General features: G+C 37.3%; 2 protein-coding genes across 4 annotated transcripts in view; both read left to right on the top strand.

The window, feature by feature from the left end:
• NEDD4 (NEDD4 E3 ubiquitin protein ligase) overlaps positions 1-22,887 on the top strand; it is a 613,929-nt gene that overhangs the window by 319,878 nt on the left and 271,164 nt on the right. The window lies entirely within an intron of this gene.
• The window catches only part of RFX7 (regulatory factor X7), a 161,321-nt gene that overhangs the window by 125,110 nt on the left and 13,324 nt on the right, over positions 1-22,887 (top strand). For all 3 annotated transcript variants that reach the window (XM_054451606.2, XM_054451607.2, XM_063652643.1), the window contains 3 exons: positions 19,874-19,994; positions 21,277-21,357; positions 21,961-22,168. In XM_054451606.2, the coding sequence (XP_054307581.1) occupies positions 19,874-19,994; positions 21,277-21,357; positions 21,961-22,168 (410 nt within the window). The remainder of the gene's footprint in view (positions 1-19,873; positions 19,995-21,276; positions 21,358-21,960; positions 22,169-22,887) is intronic.

Here is a 22,887-nt window from a genome sequence, read left to right as displayed (position 1 = left end):
TGCATAAAAAGTTATGATTGTTACAGCTTCTTGGTGGATTGACCATTTCATCTTAATGTCTTTGGTAACAGTTTTCTTCTCTGATATTAATATAGCCCTCCAGTTATTTTTCAGTTACTGTAGCCATGCTATATCTTTTCCTGTTGTTTTATTTACAGCCTATTTGTGTCTTTGAATATAAGTATGTATGTAGTATATAGACAACATATACTTTGATGATGTTTTATTTAAATTCACCCTGCCTTTTAACTGGAGAATTTAATCCATTTACATTTAATGTAATTACTGATAAAGTAAGGTTTACATTTGCCATTTTGCTATTTGTTTTCTATATGTCTTATGCCTGCCTTTGTTCCTCTGTATCAGGTGGGGTCCTTCAGGGAATCCACCACACAAGTGAAATAATGACAACTGTTTGTGATGAAGATTTGCAAAACACTCCAACTACTTTATTTCAGTGAACACAAGACTGCACTGGGAATATGGGGTATTAGTTTTCAAGGCTCCTAATGGGGAATGAGAGATCAGACTAGGGCAAGTTAAAATGGCACAAAGCTATTCTTAAATAAATGCTCCCCAGTTTGCTGCAGGTCTTTGGTTAATTTCCAGGGATTTTCCATTGTTTTATGGAGGAGTCAGTTTAGGAATTTTACTATGCAGTTCACTGATACCAGGAAACTAAATAATTTAAATCCCTAAATGTTGATGGATCAGATAATGGTCAGTTCTAGTTGCCATGCTTTATTCAAAAATTAACTGAAATGATCCAGCAAATGAAATAGCCATTTTAACCATAAGAAATAAAAACTATGAAAACATAGATGATCAAAGCCTTTATAAAGACTTTGTTATAGTCTGTAAAAAACATAAACTATGAAACAGACTCCTTCCAAATTGTATTTAATGCTTCCCTCTGCTACAGAGTAAAGCCCCAAACCATTTATTTTTCAGGGGAAGGAGGACTTATACAGGGGAGAAAGATTGGACTTGGAAAGTAGCTATATGTATATAAATTTGAGTCCTAATTTATTTAGACATGTACTGGGATTTGTAACCATGAGGAAGTCCTTAACCTTTAATGTTTGCCTACTATCCTTTTGTAAAATGGAAAAATATCATGCTTTTTTAAGATTAAAAACTGTATATATGAACTAGCTGAAAAAAGCAATCAAGAAAGTAATCCCACTTATGTTAGCCACATACACACACACACACACACACACACACACACACACACACAGAAGAAACCCTCAGAATACACTTAACCAAGGATGCAAAAGACCTCTACAAGGAAAACTAAAAAACACTGATAAAAGAAATTAAAGAAGATACAAATAAATGAAAAGACATCCCATGCTCATAGATCAGAAGAATTAATATTATTAAAATTACCATACTGCCCAGAGCAGTCTACAGATTGAATGCAATTCCTATCAAAATACTGATTGTATTCTTCACAGAAATAGAAAAAAAGACCTTAAAATTTATATGGAAGCACAGAAGACCCAGAATTGCCAAAATAATGCTAACGAAAAAGAACAAAACTGGAAGGCTCACGTGACCAGACTTCAAAATATACTGCAAAGCTGTAGTAACCAAAACAGCATGGTCCTGGCATAAAAGCACACATATAGACCAGTGGAACAGGATAGAGAATCCAAAAGTTAATCCACAATCTACAGCCAACTGATTTTTGACAAAAACACTTAAGAACACTCATTGGGGAAAGGACAGTCTCTTCAGTAAATGGTGCTGAGGAAACTGGGTATACATATGCAGAAGAATAAAACTAAACTCCCATCTCTCACCCTATACAAAAATTAACTCAAAATGGATCAAAGACATAAATGTGAGACCAAAACTATAAAATTAGCAGAAGAAAACATAGGGACTTCAGGACATTGGCCTGCAAAAAGATTTTATGAATAAGAGCTCAAAAGCAAAAGTAAACCAATGGGATTATATCAGATCAAAAAGCTTCTTCACAGCAAAGAAAACAATCAATAGAATGAAAACTTACAGAATGGGAGAAAATATTTGCAAACTATTCATCTAAACAGGAGATTAATATCCAGATCATTATATACAAGGAACTCAGACATTTAAGCTGCAAAGAAAAATCTGATTGTTAAATGGGCAAAGGACATGAGTAGACATTTCTCAAAAGATGGTGTACAAATGGCCACAGGTACATGGAAAAATGCTCAACATCACTAATCATCAGGGAAACGCAGATAAAAACCACAGTGAGGTATCATGTTACCCAGTTAGGATAGCTACTTTCAGAAAGACAACAAATAAATGCTGGAGAGGATGCAAAGAAAAGGGAACACTTACTGTTGGTGGGAATGTAAAGTACAGCTGCTATGGAGAACAGTATGGATGTTTCTTTTTCTTTTTCTTTGGAGACAGAGTCTTGCTCTGTCGCCCAGGCTGGAGTGCAGTGGCACGATCTCGGCTTACTGCAAGCTCCGCCTCCCAGGTTCACACCATTCTCCTGCCTCAGCCTCCCTAGTAGCTGGGACTACAGGTGCCCATCACCATGCCCGGCTAAGTTTTTGTATTTTTAGTAGACATGGGGTTTCACTGTGTTAGCCAGGATGGTCTCAATCTCCTGACCTTGTGATCCGCCTGCCTCGGCCTCCCAAAGTGTTGGGCTTACAGGCGTGAGCCACTGCGCCCGGCAGATGTTTCTTAAAAATACAGAGAGGTGTACCAAGATGGCCAAATAGAAGCCTCCATTGATCATCCTCCCTGCAGGAACACCAAATTTAACAATTATCTACACACACACAAAAATGTAAGAACCAGAAATCAGGTGAAAGATCATAGTACCTGGTTTTAAGTTGAAAGAGACACTGAAGAAGGTAGAAAAAAAGTCTTGAATTGCTGACACCACCTCTCCCCCATCTCCCAGCACCTGCCACGGAGAATGAGTCCACTTGCAGGAGAAAGAGTGCAGCAGTTGTGGAACTTTGCATTGGAGCTCAATGCTGCCAACAGTGGGCAGAACTCAGCCAGCTCCCGTGGAAAGAGCATTCAGACCAGCCCTAGCCAGAAAGGAAATCTCTCATCCCAGTGGTTGGAAATTGAGTTCCCACAAGCCTCACCACTGCAGGCTAAAGTGCTCTGGAGTCCTAAATAAACTTGAAAGGCAGGCTAGACCACAAGGACTGCAATGTATAGGCAACTCCTAGCGCTTTGCTGGGCTCGGAACTCGTGGACTTGGGGGGCATACCACCTATTGAGACCAGCCAGGGTGGCCAAGGGAGTGCCTGCATCAGCCTTCCCTCAACCTGAGGCAGCAAAGCTTGCAGCTCTGAAAGAACCCCTTCCTTCCACTTGAGGAGAGGAGAGGGAAACGTGAAGAGGACTTTATCTTAAAGCTTAAATACCAGTTCAGCCACAGTAGTATAGGGTACCGGGCAGAGTCTTGAGACCTCCATTTCAGGCTGTAGCTCCCAGATGACATTTCTAGACACACCCTGGGCCAGAAGGGAACCCAATACATTGATGGGAAGGACCCAGTCCTGGCAGGATTCATCACTTGCTGACTAAAGAGGCTTTGGGCCCTGAATAATATCATTAGCAGTGGTAACCAGCCAGTACATGCCAAAGGTCTTAGGTGAGATTCTGAGACATTCTGGCTTCAAGTATGACCCAGTGTATTTACAGCTGTGGTGGCTACAAGGCAAGACTTCTGGTTGGAAAAAGCAGAGGGAAGAATAAAGGGGATTTTGTTTTGCTGCTTAGGTGCCAGCCCAGCCACAGTGGGGAAGACCACTAAGAGGGCTTTTGGGGTCCCCGATTCCAGGCCTTGGCTCTTAGATGGTTTTTGTCAACCTACGGTATTCGGCTCTTAGATGGTATTTCTCGAATACCATCTAAGGGTGAGAAATATCATCTGAAGGGTGAGTCCCAGATTTGAGAGCATTCACCACAGGCTGACTGGAGAGCCCTTGGGCCTTAAGTGAACATTGGCAGTACCCTGGCAGTACTCCCTGTGGGCCTGTGGTGGTGGACACGGGGAGACTCCTCTGACTGGGGAAAGGGGAAGGAAGAGTGGGAAGGACTTTGTCTTGTGGTTTGGGTGCCAGCTTAACCACAGTAGGATAAAGCACCAGGTAGATTTCTAAGGTTTCTGGATCCAAATCCTGCTCCTGGATAGCATCTCTGGACCCACCTGGGGTCTGGGGCAACTCACAACCCTGAAGGCAAGAACAAAAGACTGGCTGGCTTCACAAACTGCTGACTGGGGCTTGAGTGAGAACATAAATGGTAGCCCTGTAGTGGTAACAGGGAGCCTTGGGCAATACCCAGTGCTATTCTTGTTTCAGGTCTAACCCAGCACAGACCCAGTAGTGATGGTCACAGGGCTGCTTGTGTCACCACTCCCCCAGCTCCAGGCATTTCAGCCTAGAGAGAGGGAGAGACTCCATTTGTTTGGGAGAAAATAAGGGAAGAGAACAAGAATCTCTGCATGGTAATGCACAGAATTCTTCCAGACCTTATCCAAGACCATCAAGGTAGTACCTCTGTGAATCTGCAAGAACCACGTTACTGGACTTGTAATGCCCCCAAATGCAGGTATCTCTGTGGTGGCCAAAAACAGATCACAGCACAAAAGTCCCTTCGAATACCTGCAAAGTCTTTCCCAGTAGGATGGGTACAAACAAGCCCACAGTGTGAACACTACAATAAATATGTAACTCTTCAATGTCCAGACACTGATGAATATTCACAAGCATCAAGACCATTCAGAAAAACATGACCTCACCAAATGAACTAAATAAGGCACCAGGGACCAATCCTGGAGAGACAGAGATATGTGACCTTTCAAAAAGAGAGTTCAGAATTGCTCTTTTGAAGAAGCTCAAATAAATTCAAGAAAACACAGAGAAGGAATTCAGAATCCTATCCAACAAATTTAACAGAGATTGAATAATTTTTAAAAAGCAAATTCTGGAGTTGAAAAATGCAATTAATACACTGAAGAATGCATCAGAGTCTCTTACTAGCAGAATTGATCAAAAAGAAAGAATTAGTGACCCTGAAACAGGTTATTTGAACATACACAGTCAGAGGGAGACAAAAAATAAAAAAAAGAATGAAGCACACCTACAAGATCTAGAAAATAGCCTGCAAAAGCCAAATCTAAGAGCTATTGGCCTTAAAGAGGAGGTAGACAGAGAGATAGGAATAGAAAGTTTATTCAAAGAGATAATAACAGAGAACTTCCAAAACCTAGAGAAAGATATCAATATCCAAGTACAAGAAAGTTACAGAAAACCAAGCAGATTCAACCCAAAGAAGACTATCTCAAGGGATTTATAATTAAATTCCTATCTGAGGACCTTGATAGACCCCTATCTCTTGCCCTATACAAAAAGGTAAAGGATAAAGAAAGATCCTAAAAGCAGCAAGATAAAACAAACAAACAACATACAATGGACCTCCAGTACATCTGGCAGCAGACTTTTCAGTGGGAACCTTGCAAGCCAGGAGAGAGTGGCATGACATATCTGAAGTGCTGAAGAGAAAAATATTTTACCCTAGAATAGTATACCCAGTGAAAGTATCTTTCAAACAGGAAGGAAATAAAAAGATTTCCACAGACAAATGAAAGCTTAGGGATTTCATTAACATCAGACTTGGCATACAAGAAATGCTAAACAGAGTTCTTCAATCTGAAAGAAAAGGCTGTTGAGCAGTGAGACATCATCTGGAGGTACAAAACTCAGTGGTAATAGTATATACACAGAAAAAAACGCAGACTATTATAACACTGTAATTGTGGTGTGTAAACTACTCATAGTAGGAAGACTAATAGATGAACCAATCAAAAACAATAACTACACAACTTTTCAAGTCATAGTACAATAAAATATAAATAGAAACAACAACAGGTTTTTAAATGGGGAGACAGTATTTGAGTATAAAGGTTTTATTAGTTCTCTTTTGGCTTGTTTGTTTATGCAATCCAATAATTTGTTATCAGTTTAATACATTGTAAGATATTACCTGCAAGCCTCATGGTAACCTCAAATCTAAAAACATACAACAGATACACAGAAAAATAAAAAGCAAAAAATGAAAAAGCACTTCATAAAATTCAACATCTCTTCATGATAAAAACCCTCAAAAAACTGGGCATAGAATGAACATACCTTAACATAATAAAAGACATATATGACAGACCCACAGCTAGTATCATACTGAAAGAGGAAAAACTGAAAGCCTTTCCTGTAAGATCTGGAACATGACATGGATGCCCACTTTCACCACTTTTATTCAAATAGTACTAGAAGTGCTAGCTAGAGCAATCAGACAAGAAAAAGAAACAGGGCATCCAGACTGGAAATGAAGGGTCAAATTATCTCTATTTATAGATGATATGATTTTATATTGGAAAAATCTAAAGACTCCACCAAAAAACTATTAGAATGGATAAATGCAGTAAAGTTGCAGGATACAATATCAACATACAAAAATCAGTAGCATTCCTATTTGCCAACTGTGAACAATCTGAAAAAGAAATCAAGAAAGTAATCCTATTTACAATAGCTACAAATAAAATTCAATACCTAAGAATTTACTTAACCAAAGAAGTGAAAGATGTCTACAATGAAAACTATAAAACATTGATGAAAGAAATTGAAGGGGACACAGAATGTAAAGGCGTTCCATGTTCACGGATTGAAAGAATCATTATTAAAATAATTATACTACCCAAAGCAATCTACAGATTGAATGAAGTCGCTATCAAAATACCAATGACATTCTGCACAGAAATATTATAGAAAAAAACTATCCCAAATTTATATTAAAAGACCCAGAATAGCCAGAGATATCCTAAGCAAAAAGAACAAAACTTGACTAATCATATTACCTTCAAATTATACTATAGAGCTGTAGTAACCAAAAGAGCAGGGTACTCACATAAAAACAGACACATAGACCAATAGAACAGAATAGAGAACCCAGAAACAAATTCATACATCTACAGTGAACTCGTTTTCTTTCTTTTCTTTTTTCTTTTTTTTTTTTTTTTTTTTTGAGACACAGTGTCACTCTGTCACCCAGGCTGGAGTGCAATGGCGCGATCTCAGCTCATTGCAGCCTCCGCCTCCCAGGTTCAGGCAATTCTCCTGCCTCAGCCCCCCAAGTAGCTGGAACTATAGGCACGCACCACCATGCCTAATTTTTTTTTGTATTTTTAGTAGAGACAGGCTTTCACCATGTTGGCCAGGCTGGTCTTGAACTCCTGACCTCATTTGATCCACCCGCCTCGGCCTCCCAAAGTGCTGGGATTACAGGCGTGAGCCACTGCACCCAGCCAGTGAACTCATTTTCAACAAAGATGCCACAAGCATACATTGGGGAAATGTATGGTCTCTTCAATAAATGATGCTGGGAAAACTGGATATCCTTATGTAGAAGAATGAATCTAGACCCCTATCTCTTGCCCTATACTAAAATGATATCAAAGTGGATTAAAGACTTAAATCTAAGACCACAAACTATGAAACTACTATAAGAAAACACTAGGGAAACTCCAGGACATTGCACTGTGCAAAAATTTCTTGAGCAATACCCTACAAGCACAGGCAGCCAAAGTGGAAGTGGACAGATGGGATCACATGCAGTTAAAAAGCTGCACAGCAAAGAAAGCAGTTAACAAAGTGAAGAGAGAACCCACAGAATGGGAGAAATTATTTGCAAACTCTCCATCTGACAAGGGATTAATAACCAGAATATAGAAGGAGCTCAAACAACTCTATAGAAAATAAATCTAATAATTTGATTTAAAATGGGCAAAAGACCTATATAGACATTTCTCCAAAGACATACAGATGGCAAAAAGGCATGTGAAAAGGTACTCAACATCGTTGTTCATTAGAGAAATACAAATCAAGACAACAATATATAATCTCACCCCAGTTCAAATGATTTTTATCAAAAAGACAGACAATAACAAATGATGACAAGGATGTGGAGAAAAGGCAACCTTCATACACTGTTGGTGGGAATATAACTTAGTAAAGCTACTGTAGAGAATAGTTTGGAAGTTCTTCAATAAACTAAAAATAGAGCTACCATATGATCTAGCAATCCCACTGCTAGGTATATATCCAAAAGAAAGGAAATCTGGATATCAAAGAGGTATCTGCACTCACATGTTTATCACAGCACTATTCCCAATAACCAAGATTTGGAAGCAACCTAGGTGTCTATCAACAGATGAATGGATAAAGAGAATGTAGCACATATGCAAGATGGAGTACTGTTCAGCCATAAAAATAGAATGAGATCGTATCATTTGCAATCGGATGGATGGAATTGGAGGTCACTATGTTGAGTGAAATAAACCATTTACAGGAACACAAACATCATATGTTCTCACTTATTTGTGGGAGCTAAAAATTAAAATAATTGAACTCATGGAGATAGAGTAGAATGATGGTTACCAGAGGCTTGGAAGGGTAGTGGGGGCACGGTAGTGAAGTGGGGGATGGTTGATGGATACAAAAACATAGTTAGAAGGAATGAATAAGATCTAGTATTTGACAGCACAACAGGGTGACGATAGTCAAGAATAATTAAATTGTACATTTTAAAATAACCAAAAGAGTATAATTGGATTGTTTGTAACACAAAGAATAAATGCTCGAGGTGATGGATACCCCATTTACCCTGATATGATTATTACACATTGTATGCCTATATCAGAGTATCCCATATACCCCACATATATATATACCTAATATATACTCACAAGAATTTTTAAAATATGTGTAGATAGGTAGATAGATAGATAGATAGATAGATAGATAGATAGGACTGTCATATGATCCAGCAGTCCTACTGCTGAGCATTTAGCCAAAGGAAAGAAATCTGTATATCAAAGAGACATCTAACACCCCCATGGTTTATTGCAACACTATTCATTATACCCAAGATAAAGAATCAACCTAGGTGTCCAACAGATGAGTGAATAAAGAAAATGTATATATACACAATGGAATACTGTTTAGCCATTAAAAATAAGATCCTGTCACTTGCAGCAACATGAATGGATCTGGAGGTCATTATGTTAAGTAAAATAAACTGGGAACAGAAAGTTAAACGCTGCATGCTCTCACTCATATGTGGAAGTTGATAGAAGTTCGTTTCATAGAAGTAAAAGGTAGAACAGAAGATACTAGGTGCTGGGAAAGGGGATGGGGATAGGAAGAGAGTGGTTAAAAGATACAAAATTAGAGCTAGATAGGAGGAATAAATTGTATAGTACTGAAAGATGATTATGCTTAACAGTAGTGTATACTTTCAAGTAGTGCGGAAGATATTGAATGTTCCCAACACAAATAAATGACAGATGTTTAAGATGATAGATATGCTAATTACCCTGATCTGTTCACTGTACATAAGTCTACACGTTAGCTTTTTTGAAATTCTTAGTTTCAAAACCACATGCTGCTCTTCTCAGTTTTTGTTCATATTCTTTCCTCTACATGAAATAGACCTGCCTCACTCTCCACCCACCCTAACACCTATATGATTAAATCCAGTTGTTCTCTAAGGCCCAGTTTAAATCTACTTTCTCCATATAATATTAGACCCTTAGTTCTAGCTCAGGCATGGCATTTTATTTACAGTACTCTATGTAACTTTTATTGGAAAGTAACATACACACAGAAAAAATATACAGATTATAAGTTTACACCTTGACAAATCTTTACAAAATGAATACCCTCGTATTACCAGCATCCAGATTCAGAAACCAAACATTGCCATAATCCTACCTCATATCCTCTTAAACTCACTCTCTTTACCAGCACCTCTCTCGTCAAGGGTAACCTCTGTCCTGGCTTCTAATGCCACAGGCTAGATTTGCTTGTTTTTGAACATTACATGAATGATGTTATACAACATACTATATTTTTTATCTGGCTTTTTTACTCAATATTTGTACAATTTGTACAACTGTACAATGTTTGTACAATTTATGCATTTTAGTTTATTCATTCACACTGCTATGTAGTATTCCACTTGTGAATATATACCATAATTTCTTAGCTCATTCTACTGTGTATGGACATTATCCTTTTTTCCATTGTAGTTTTAACTTGCATTTCCCTGGTGACTAATGAAGTTGAGTGCCTTTCTTACATGTTCTTGGGCCAATTGGGTATCGTCTTCTGCGGAGAACCTATTTAAGTCTCTGTCCTTTTTTCTCACCTCTTCTATACATTCATTAATGGTAGGTAACTACATCTCACTCATTTTCTACTGACACAGATTCTATAAGAATGTCATACTGTTTACATTACAGCTGTATGTATTTATTAAGATTTTATGCAGAAAAGTAAAATTGAAGGCTGATCAGTGTTCTTCAGAAGGAACCTTTTGAAAATGTTGTAGTGCAACCAGTCAACAAATATGTATTGAGTACTGATTGCATGAAATTCTACTGGAGTCATCAGTAAAGAACCACTTATTTAACTACAAACCATCTTACAAACCATTTTACAAACCATCTTTACCTCTCTCTTCCTTAGTTTTCTCATCTACAAAATGGTATGATTACATCAGATGACACTAGGGTCTCTTGGCTTTTTTTGTTTTCATGTATACAACCTTGAGAAAATTTGAATTTATCCTTTTACTAACATGAGTTCAGAAATGTTCCCAACTATTGAAGAACTAAGTGTAGTATAATTGGATCTGGATGGAAATTCAAAGATGAGAGATGGTTACTCAGGAATTTACTGGGTCAAGGCCCCTTCCTTCAATGTTTGTTAATTCTTAATCTATAGGTAGTTACTGTCGATAATCATAAATCTGAACATTTTATATGCAGTTAATTTTTTTTTTTTTTTGAGACAGAGTCTCGCTCTGTCAGCCAGGCTAGAGTGCAGTGGCACGATCTCTGCTCACTGCAAGCTCTGCTTCCCAGGTTCACACCATTCTCCTGCCTCAGCTTCCCACGTAGCTGGGACTACAGGCACCCACCACCATGCCCGGCTAATTGTTTTTTTATATTTTTAGTAGAGACGGGATTTCACCGTGTTAGCCAGGATGGTCTGGATCTCCTGATCTCATGATCCGCCCGCCTCAGCCTCCCAAAGTGCTGGGATTACAGGTCTTGAGCCACCGTGCTGGGCCTATATGCAGTTAATTTAAAACAACGGAGACCTCAGGCAATCCAAAAATGAAAGTATGTATACAAAGAGAGCTCATACTATATGTAGAGTATGATCAATATATTTATTACATATATGTGTGTGTGTGTGTCTTTGCTTTAAAAATAACAATCCAAATTCACCAAAAGAATAGTCATTTTTTAAAAGCCTGAATACACTAAGCAGACAGTCCCAGTTTCCCCCTCCACCACACACGTGTCAACTATAAATCTTTCTGTCTGTATGGATTTCTGTACTGTGGATATTTCGTATAAATGGAATCATACAATAAAAAAAAAGAATAGTTATTTTAGCTGGGCGCAGTGGCTCACCCCTGTAATCCCAGCACTTTGGGAGGCCGAGGCAGGCAGATCACCTGAGGTCAGGAGTTCGAGACCAGCCTGACCAACATGGCAAATCCCTGTCTCTAGTAAAAATACAAAAAATTAGCTGGGCATGGTGGTGGGCACTTATAATCCCAGCTACTCGGGAGGCCAAGGCAGGAGAATTGCTTGAACCCAGAGGTGGAGGTTGCAGTGAGCAGAAATCACGCCATTGCACTCAAGGCTGGGCAACAGAGCGAGACTCTGTCTCAAAAATAAAAATAAAAGAAGAATAGTCATTTTAAATGGCTTCTTCATAGGCCATGAGAACTCAAGCCTTTAAGATTTAGTTTTTACTGTGAATAAGTAAAGACACAAATTTCTTTTTAAAATCTTGAGGATTTATCAGATGACTTCATAAACTATGGGATTTTTTTATTAGTAATGTATAAACTTCAGGTTAAGGTCCTTAACCTGTGAATCATGATTCACCATGACTGAATCTTTTTTGTAGGATTATTAGCCAAAATGATGGAAAGGAAAGGCAAGTCCTGGTTAAGGAGGGTCATACATGATAGTTTTTTATATATAAATAATTTAACTCTTCTTTAGTTTTGACTTCAAGCAAAGTAATCTTTCAGATATATTGTTCATTGTGTAGTTACCACAAAAAAAAGCATTATCAGTGAGTTTCAAAGGTGATTTATTAGTATGATCCTAGTCTAAGATCAGCTTACTAGTACTACTATCATTGTTCTACATACTATATCATTGTTCTGCCCAAAACACAGAACAATACGAAAAAGATAAATTTCTTTTTTCTTTTCCTTTTCTGTTGGTTTTTTTTTGTTGTTTGTTTGTTTTTTGGAGACAATCTCACTCTGTTACCTAGGCTGGAGTGCAGTGGCGTGATCTCTGATCACTGCAACCTCCACCTCCTGGGTTAAAGCGATTCTCCTGCCTCAGCCTCCCAAGTTAACTGGGATTACAGGCGCCCGCCACCATGCCCAGTTAATTTTTTTTCTGTATTTTTAGCAGAGACAGGGTTTCACCAGGTTGCCCAGGCTGGTCCTGAACTCCTGAGCTCAGGCAGTCGCCCACCTCGGCCTCCCAGAGTGCTAGGAATACAGGCATGAGCCACCACACCCAACTGAAAAAGACCGATTTCTTTATGGTTAGGGTCAGGCACTTTTGAAGAGTTTTCTCTCCAGAGTCTTAAGATCTATTTACTCCTTAAAAATAAGGGAGGATTACAACAACTTTTCCACTTTCTAAGGCTCAAGCTAATTAGATATTTGACCATATTACTTGTACTTCATTTGTCTTTCAGATTGTCTAGCAAATGTTTTGTTTGATTAATACTTTTAAGGCAATGTAATTCTACCATGTCTTTGGGACCTCCCAAAATTCCCATATCCTTTATTGTCATTTATAATATTTGAATACTAAGACTCACTAAAATAACATTATGGGTCTAGTAAGTCTTAAGAGTCCTTTTAATGGAAAATTGATAATTCTTAATAAATTATTTTTATAAATATTAGGAAAAAAATTAATGATGTAATTTTGGTTACAATACAAGCATTCAGTTTGCTTTTTTTTTTTTAATTTTATTTTACTCTACATTCCGGGATACATGTACAGAATATGCAGGTTTGTTACATAGGTAAACATGTGCCATGGTGGTTTGCTGCTGCACCTATCAACCCGTCACCTAGGTATTAAGCCCCGCATGCATTAGCTATTTGTCCTAATGCTCTTCCCTCCCCTCACCGCCCCCCCCAACAGGCCATGATGTGTGTTGTTCCCCTCCCTGTGTCCATGTGTTCTCGTTGTTCAGCTCCCACTTACGAGTAAGAACATGCAGTGTTTGGTTGTCCGTTCCTGCATTAGTTTGCTGAGGATGATGGCTTCCAGCTTCATCCATGTCCCTGCAAAGGATGTGATCTCATTCCTTTTAATGGCTGCATAGTATTCCATGGTGTATATGTACCACATTTTCTTTATCCAGTCTATCATTGATGGGCATTTCAGTTGGTTCTATGTCTTTGCTATTGTGAATAGTGCTGCAGTAAACATACATGTGCATGTGTCTTTATAATAGAATGATTTATATTCCTTTGGGTATATACCCAGTAATGGAATTGCTGAGTCAAATGATATTTCTAGTTCTAGATCCTTGAGGAAGCTCCACACTGTCTTCCACAATGGTTGAACTAATTTACATTCCCACCAACAGTGTAAAAGTGTTCCTATTTCTCCACATCCTTGCCAGCATCTGTTGTTTGACTTTTTAATAATCGCCATTCTGACTGGCATGAGATGGTATCTCATTGTGGTTTTGATTTGCATTTCTCTAATGATCAGTGAAGTTGAGATTTTTTTCATATTTTTGTTGGTTGCATAAATATCTTCTTTTGAGAAGTGTCTGTTTATGTCCTTTGCCCACTTTTTGATGGGGTTGTTTGTTTTTATCTTGTGAATTTAAGTCCCATGTAAATTCTGGATCTTAGACCTTTGTCCGATAGGTAGATTGCAAAAATTTTCTCTCATTCTATAGGTTGTCTATTCGCTCTGATGATAGTTTCTTTTGCTGTGCAGAAGCTCTTTAGTTTAACTAGATCCCAGTTGTCAGTTTTAGCTTTTGTTGGAATTGCTTGTGGTGATTTCTTCATAAAATCTTCTCCCATGCCTGTGTCCTGAATGGTATTGCCTAGATTTTCTTCTAGGGTTTTTATGGTTTTGGGTTTTACATTTTTTTTCTTTTTTTTTTTATTATTATTATACTTTAAGTTTTAGGGTACATGTGCACAATGTGCATGTTAGTTACATATGTATACATGTGCCATGCTGGTGTTTAAGTCTTTAATCCATCTTGAGTAAATTTGTGTATAAGGTGTAAGAAAGGGGTCCAGTTTCAGTTTTCTGCATATGGCTAGCCAGTTTTCCCAGTACGATTTCTTAAATAGGTTTGTAGTTCTTGAAGAGGTCCTTCACTTCCCTTGTTAGCTGTATTCCTAGGTATTTTATTCTCTGTAGCAGTTGTGAATGGGAGTTCATTCATGATTTGGCTCTCTGCTTGTCTATTGTTGACGTATAGGAATGCTTGTGATTTTTGCACATTGATTTTGTATCCTGAGACTTTGCTGAAGTTGCTTATCAGCTTAAAGAGTTTTTGGGCTGAAACGATGGGGTTTTCTAAATATAGGATCATGTCGTCTGCAAACAGAAACAGTTTGACTTTGTCTCTTCCTATTTAAATATCCTTTCTTTCTTTCTCTTGCCTGAATGCCCTGGCCAGAACTTCCAGTACTATATTGAATAGGAGTGGTAAGAGTACATTCTTGTCTTGTGCCGGTTTTCAAAAGGAATGCTTCCAGCTTTTGACCATTCGGTATGATATTGGCTGTGTTTGTCATAAATAGCTCTTATTATTTTGAGATATGTTTCATCAATACCTAGTTTATTGAGAGTTTCTAACATAAAGGGATATTGAATTTTTTCGAAGGCCTTTTCTGCATTTATTGAGAGAATCATGTGGTTTTTGTCATTGGTTCTGTTTATGTGATGGATGACATTTATTGATTTGCTTATGTTGAACCAACCTTGCTTCCCAGGGATGCAGCTGACTTGATGGTGGTGGATAAGCTTTTTGATGTGCTGCTGGGTTCAGTTTGCCAGTATTTTATTGAGGATTTTTGTATTGATGTTCATCAGGGATACTGGCCTGAAGTTTTTTGTTGTGTCTCTGCCAGGATTTGGTATCAGGATGATGCTGGCCTCATAAAATGAGTTAGGGAGGAGTCCTTCCTTTTCAATTATTTGGGATAGTTTCAGAAGGAATGGTACCAGCTCCTCTTTGTACCTCTGGTAGAATTTGGCTTTGAGTCCATCTGGTCCTGGGCTTTTTTTGGTTGGTAGGCTATTTATTACTGCCTCAATTTCAGAACCTGTTATTGGTCTATTCAAAAATTCAACTTCTTCCTGGTTTAGTCTTGGGAGGGTGCATGTGTCCAGGAATTTTTCCATTTCTTCTAGATTTTCTAGTTTATTTGTATAGAGGTGTTTATAGTATTCTCTGATGGTAGTTGTATTTCTGTGGGATCAGTGGCGATATCCCCTGTATCATTTTTTATTGGTTTATTATCATTTTTTATTGTTTTATCTGTGGGATCAGTGGCGATATCGCCTGCATCATTTTTTATTGCTATTTGATTCTTCTTTATTCATTCAGTATGCTTATAGTTATCAATTAGCAATAAAAATACCTCATCTGTTAAATAAAGGGATTAGTGTACCTCTCTGTGCAAGTTCCTCATCTATAAAATATGTTTAATAAAACTACCTGTCTTAAGGTTGTTGAGAGGATTAAATGATTTAACACAAAGAAAGCACTCAAAAAATGTCAGGTATGGTTAGGTATCCCATGACTATATTTTACCACAAGTCTTTTGTGATTCATTGTTTATATTTTTGTACCATTAAACAATGTTTACCTTTAACTTGTACAATTAAATTTGTAAGTGACATGAATGAATATTAAAGACTGAATTGTTACCATGGATTTTGAGTGATGTGTTCATAGTCATATTGAATATTAGGCTTAATTTCAGGCTTAAAAATGTACTTTTAAACAAGGAGCAAGAGAAAAAAAAAACAATTCTTTCTTTTTTCTTTTTTTTTTTTTTTTTTTTTTTTTTTTTTGAGACGGAGTCTTGCTCTATTGCCCAGGCTGGAGTGCAGTGGCGTGATCTCGGCCCACTGCAAGCGCCGCCTCCTGGGTTCACGCCATTCTCCTGCCTCAGCCTCCCGAGTAGCTGGGACTACAGGCGCCCGCCACCACGCCCGGCTAATTTTTTTTATATTTTTAGTAGAGGCAGGGTTTCACCGTGTTAGCCAGGATGGTCTCGATCTCCTGACCTCGTGATCCACCTACCTCGGCCTCCCAAAGTGATGGGATTACAGGTGTGAAATTATTTCATTTTTATAATGACATTAGAGTGTTAGTGATCACGTGAACAGAACATTCTCCGTTCCTCACCCTTTTTTGAGTCTTGCAAAGTATAATCTGACACTGAGTTAAGAGTTAATCGACACTGTATCTTGCTTGATCAACCTGCAGTTAACGTTATGAAGCAGGAAAATGAGATGTAAACTAACCAAGATCTCCACATGGCCTGGAATGACCAATGGTTTGTTATATAGCACAAAATTGAATAAATATTATGTAAATACTTATTAAATTAGATTTTTAAAAGAATCATTGAATATCTAGATTTTTCTTAATGGGGAAAGGTGTCCTATTGAAATTCTTTTTCTTTAAAAATTATAACCACTAGAAATTGGATAGGCCACCTCACAATAAAGAGTCCTCCCCATCAAAGAAGTGTTCGTGTTGAGGTAACCCATCATTTAGGAGTATGACCATTTCTACATCTGGCAGGAAGTTGAACTATACAACTTCTGATTTATTTTTTCAATTCTAACATTGCACAAAATTAAAGAAATTGAGAACCTATTCTAGGTATTGTTCTTGTTGTTTTTACATTGATGCCCTCTTTATTTTCTGTTTGAAATGAGTTATCAAAGCATAAAGTTTTGAATCATAGGCAGTTTTCTTCTAACATGATTCAGGAGGAATAATTTGAGCTATTTATATGTCTACAAAGTACTTTTAATATTTATCCACCAGAGTATTTGACAATGAGGTTGTTATATCCTTCCAAAAGGTAGAATAAGTATCAAAAACCAGATGGAATTGGATGATTTTGTGAAATAACCACACAATATAAATTGTATTGAAAAACAAATTTGGCATTGGTCATCTGGACACCAAGAAAGACGAGAAACTTTTTATCTGAGGAACATGAGCTCTTTTAAATTACTGGGCCCAGTGGGGCATTAAAATGTGAAAGTAGTCATCTCTCACTGCCCTCTTTGAGCTGAGTAATCTGCCTGCTGTATGGACTTTAGACTGTCACCACCAAGTAACCATAAACTAACCTATGCTATATGCGTATGCATATATTACCTAGCAAATGCCATGTGCTAGGCACCATAACTCATACCCTATAGTTCAACAATGTATAGCCAATTACTAATCAGTTATTTCTCTACACCAATGAGAATTCTTGACAAACAATTTTTCTAATTGCCCCCTCTCCTAATTTGTCCTTTTTTCTTTAAAAACATGAGCCTCTCCTTCATTCTCTGGAGCACTTCTCAGCATTTCCCAGTCTGCAGTCCTCAACCTTGACCCAAATAAACTTAACTTGCTATATTAATTTTGCTCACTTTATGTCTTTAGGTCGATGATACTTAACATTACTTCTTTTGCCAACCTTTCTCCTACCCCTTCTGCCAAAGTAAAAAATGTTGGTTTACTAATGTAATGAAAAAAAAAATCAAAATCTGAAACACAGAGGGAGAACAGAATGGATATATTATCTCTCAAATGTCTCATTACACTGCCTCTGTTTATTTGATTTCAGTTTTTTAGGCCCATTTCTGCCAATGCTGTCCTAGGATCCGGAGGGGGGCAATGTTTCTTCTTTGCTTTTTTAAGTCTTTTAATGTGTTTCTTTAATGTTTATTATAGTTTTAAATACAGATGGGCTTACTATGACCCTTAAATCTTGTTCCTAGTGCTGAGAATACACTGGCGAATCCGTTAGGTATGGTCACTGCCCTGCTTGAACTGAATGTGATGAAGAAGACAAATAAATTAACTATTATGTAATTGTAACTCATACAAAGAAAAGAAACAGATTACACTGATAGGGAACATGATGAGGGTGTGGCATGAGGACATTGCTTTAGTCGGAAGAGATCCTTTCAAAAATCATAAAATTTAAGCAGAGACTTGAAAGATAAGAAAAGTAATGTTCCAGGTAGAGGAACCAACATGGGTCAAGTCCCTGGGGTGCAAAAGAGCCTCATTCCCATTTTCTTTTTGTGCTGGTTTGAACCATAAAGAACTAATTTAACTTGCTTCTGAAATTGTTATGATTTGATGTAGCTCATTTCCATTGTCAGCACCCAAAATAGTTACCTCTTCACTTTGCACCTTCAACCTTGCAAGACCCCCTGATCCCTCAAAGTATCAAATTTACTCTCAATTTAAATAAGAGGCTGCTAATACTACCTGTGTGGGAAACTTTCAGTACACATTAGTTCCCTTTCTGCTCATAGCATTGTTGGTGATGTGTTTGCTGGGCTACTCCTTCCCGTCTAACCCCCATGGGTATGCAGGATTTGCTGTGGGAATAGGGAAGCCACAAACAAGAGAAATACCATTGTCTCCAGACCTACCCCTATTCTTTCTGTATTAATGCTCCCAGGAGTCTCTGCCTCCTCTTGAGTCTCTCCCAACTTAACTTCTTGAGCTCAGGTCACTTTAGGGATGTTATCAGGACATTCAGCAATCTACAAAAAGACCCAAGTCCTGGTTTCCATTACACCCTGCCCACCATGTGTTCCAGTTGTTTTCATTTCTTTTCTGCATGACTTCATCAAGAAGCTATCCTGGTTGATGCTAAATGAGAGGTGAGGCGGAGACAAGGGAATTCCTCTGGCTTCCTCTTCATTGATATTTCCCAGGTAGTGGTTCTCCCAAAGGCCTTGGTGGCCAGAATAAGGTGTGGCCTTGGTCTGCTGCTGAACTGGTAGAGGATTGACATTTTACCTATGACTGGCAGCTCTAGAGAAAAACAGAACACCTGATTCCAGTAGTAGTTAAGACTTGGTGTGTCTCCAGATCCCACTTGAAGTTACTGTCTTAGAAAGTAATTTTTTTCCTAGCAATACTAGGGATGGTGGGGGTAGAAGGAGGATAACACTAGGACCTTTGGAACCTCTCCCCTTGCCTGTTTTTTCTCTTATCAGTAAAATGAGAGTGTTGGTGTATTCGTAGGGTCCCTTTTAGTTCAAACATATCACATTTCTAAATTTTAAACCATCTAGTAGTACTATCTCTGTCTGATGTGCATGATAAGTATATTGGAAATTATCCCAGTATGTGAGCCTGATACATATGTGGAAACTTACAGCCCTACTGGCTGAGCTGGATATATTCATTTATGAGCGCTGGTTGGGATTGTAATTCAAAAACTTTGTACCAACATTATATCTTACTGCAAGATTTATGAATGTTATTGAAAGCAGGACTGTATACCCTGAGGGTGAAGCCAGCTAACCAAACCTGAGTTAACATGCATCACCAAAGAGTGATGATCATAGACGTTGTAGTAAATGACTTGAAAGATCCTTTGCTTCACTTTGTCAGAAGGATCAAATTGTATTGAAATAGCACCCCGCGATATAATTCTGAATTCTGTCACTCTAAATTGGTCCTTCCTTCTTTTGCAGGAGCTATTGTGACAATCTTGGTTACCATCCATTAAGTGCTGCTGATTTTGGAAAGATCATGAAAAACGTCTTTCCAAACATGAAGGCACGTCGTTTGGGCACAAGAGGCAAATCTAAATATCCTTTACCAGAATGGTTTTAGTAATATCTCTATGTTCTCACTTGTTATAGAACATCTGTTGTTGTAGTTCAACTGGCAACTTTATTTAGAAATAAACTTCAAATTAAAGCAACTCAAAAGCATTAAGTAGAATAATTGCAAATGTAACTTTCACAGGTATTTATCACACTATGAAAGAAATAGCAAATAATGGTTTATTCATAGATTAGAATTGTGATAGATTTTACCTTAGTCTATCAATGTAAAATGTTGTTAATGGTCTGATCTCCTTTGTTTTAACAGTAAGAAGTTTTGAGGCCTACCATATGTTTAACAATTATAAGAATAAAAGTGGAGAAAGATGCTAGCTTATCTTCTTTTCTTGCTTTAATTTAGAAACATAGGGGATCTCCTTGGCAAAAAAAAAAATCTTATGGAACTTTAACCGAAACACTAATCTTTCAGTACAAGTATTTTTCAGCCATCCATTTACAATAAAGCCCATATTAAAATTAAAGCCAGAGTATAGAAAAGGTCCTTCTTGTGATGGAGAAATACTTAGGAGCAAACAGAAATAAGGAAATTAAAATTAAGAATTCATTATAGTTCTTTCTCCTCTTAGAAGAAGATTGTAAAATAGAGGGTCTCTGTATCATATTAGGATTACATCCATTTTCTCCCTCCTTAGCTCTTGCCTTTTTTTCAGAGCACAAAATCGAGGAGATGGGAGAGGAAGGGGAAGGGAAGAAACTTGCTTTTCTAAAATGGTTCCAGGTGTTCTCTAACCACTAGTTGCATGACCTATTCTTGCTTCCCAAATGCAAACAAAAATGTTGTGATGTGTCTTTGGCATGTTACAGGCGATAATCCTGTATGTTTCAGTGGAAAAAGAGAAACGAAAAGGTTAAAGCCCGTGTGACACTCTTAAGAGTTGTTTTTGTCCCAGAGCCCTGGGCTAAAGTTTCCCTTCCCTGTGCCAGGTTTCCATCTGGTATTCCTTTCCTTCTGACCTGTTTGTTACTGGTGGCTGGCACAGCATATTAGGAACATTTATTCATAAAATTTATAACAGATGAGAATCCTTTCATTTAAGACAGTAGTATTTAACATTCTAAAAGGATATTTCAGTTTCAAAAAAGTGTCCCAAGTTTTTAATATTAAGGTTTTTCTTACTGAAGAATTCAGAAAGTAGATGTTATGTCATGTTTTTTTCTCATTTCATATATGGTTACTTCTAAAGTGCTGTCTGTATAAGCAATTCATTTAATTTTGAATATTTAGACCTTAACTGTTTATTACATATTGCTACAGTGGACTAAGAAAAAAAGCTTTTGTTCATATGCCAACACTGCCCAACCTTGACTTTCACAAAACTGGAGATGGGGTAAGAATTCAGCCTTTTCTTTTTAATAAGTAAAATTGTACCTTTATATCAACATTGAAATGCATCCTGCAAAGTCTCATTTGGTTAAGGCTAGCGACTGTGCCTTTTACAAATAAGAAAAAAAATCACACAGTGGCTGAAAATTGTTAGTGTATATGACCTACGTCAACATGAAATTTGGGGGGACAAAAGTTTCGAAGTTACTGATTTCTCGATATTTCCAAAATATATATTGACTATATGTGTGTATAGTCAAGAGGAAAAAGTCAGTCATCATGTAATATGTTTTATAGGAATTTTAGAAAAAATATGTGGCTATTGGCATAGTTTTATTGACATTAGAAAGATTCAAAATATCAGTCTTCTTGTATGTTTAAAAGCCATTTAAAATGTTATATTCGCAAGGCTGCTGACTGCTGTGCACTAGTGGGTATGAGTCCCTTATTTGCAAAGCTCTTATATATCTGCCAGTGGGTCAATTCATACTACTTTAACCCACAGATTTATATTGTATCTTCTAATTAAGAATACATATCTTTAACATGTTTCAATTTAATTTCTCTGGTCTTTTACAAGTTAACATTTCCTTTTTTCTTTGCCTAGTTGGAAGGAGCTGAACCTTCTGGGCAGCTTCAAAATATTGATGAAGAAGTTATCTCTTCTGCTTGCCGTCTTGTGTGTGAGTGGGCCCAGAAAGTGTTAAGCCAACCATTTGACACCGTCTTGGAATTAGCCCGCTTCCTTGTAAAAAGTCACTATATAGGCACCAAGTCAATGGCAGCTCTAACTGTAATGGCAGCAGCACCAGCAGGTACAACATTACTGTGAACAAGCTAAAAACTGACAGAGGTATTATTGTATTTAGAATTGGTAGCAAAAGAAGAGTTAGATCAAAGAACTTCATCCTTTTAGTACTTGTATGAGTTCACTCTTACTCCACTTAACACTAAATTCAGATGGGTTTGTTGAGCCAAGAAAATAATAATCCTTTCATTATAAAGCTTAATGCTATGTTTCTATATATTGCTTTGCTGGCATATGAAACTGTAGATTCCCCAGCTGATATGTTATTAATTTTTCCATTGCTACTTTTACATTTATAGAATGTGTTTATATGCACTTTTATATGTACATCTATGTATAGGTGTATCTAAATTAATAAAAGAAGTAAAATAATAAGATTAAATTTTAAAATTACTTGTTAGATTCCCATTCCAGAAACTAATGCTTATAAATAAAATTATCTTTGCACACTGTGACAGGTAACTTAGCCTCAAAAAAACAAAACCGTACGAAGCCTTACTAAAAAATAACAAGAGTGATATTTTTTACTGTGTATTCATATGACTATTTTTATTCAAAGATGAATTTTTGGAATCGACAATTTTGGGAATTGACAGTCTTGTTAGAATGACTCCCTCCTAAATTAATAGTTGTGTAAAATATCAGTTCTGATGAATTTTTAAAAATATTTCAGTTATACCTTATAAACCTAGAGTGGATAAATTATTCTAGAAAATCATGATGTCT

This window comes from Pongo pygmaeus, chromosome 16, assembly GCF_028885625.2.
Source record: "Pongo pygmaeus isolate AG05252 chromosome 16, NHGRI_mPonPyg2-v2.0_pri, whole genome shotgun sequence".
Classification (NCBI taxonomy): Eukaryota; Metazoa; Chordata; class Mammalia; order Primates; family Hominidae; genus Pongo; species Pongo pygmaeus.
This window is presented reverse-complemented; position numbering and strand designations above follow the sequence as displayed.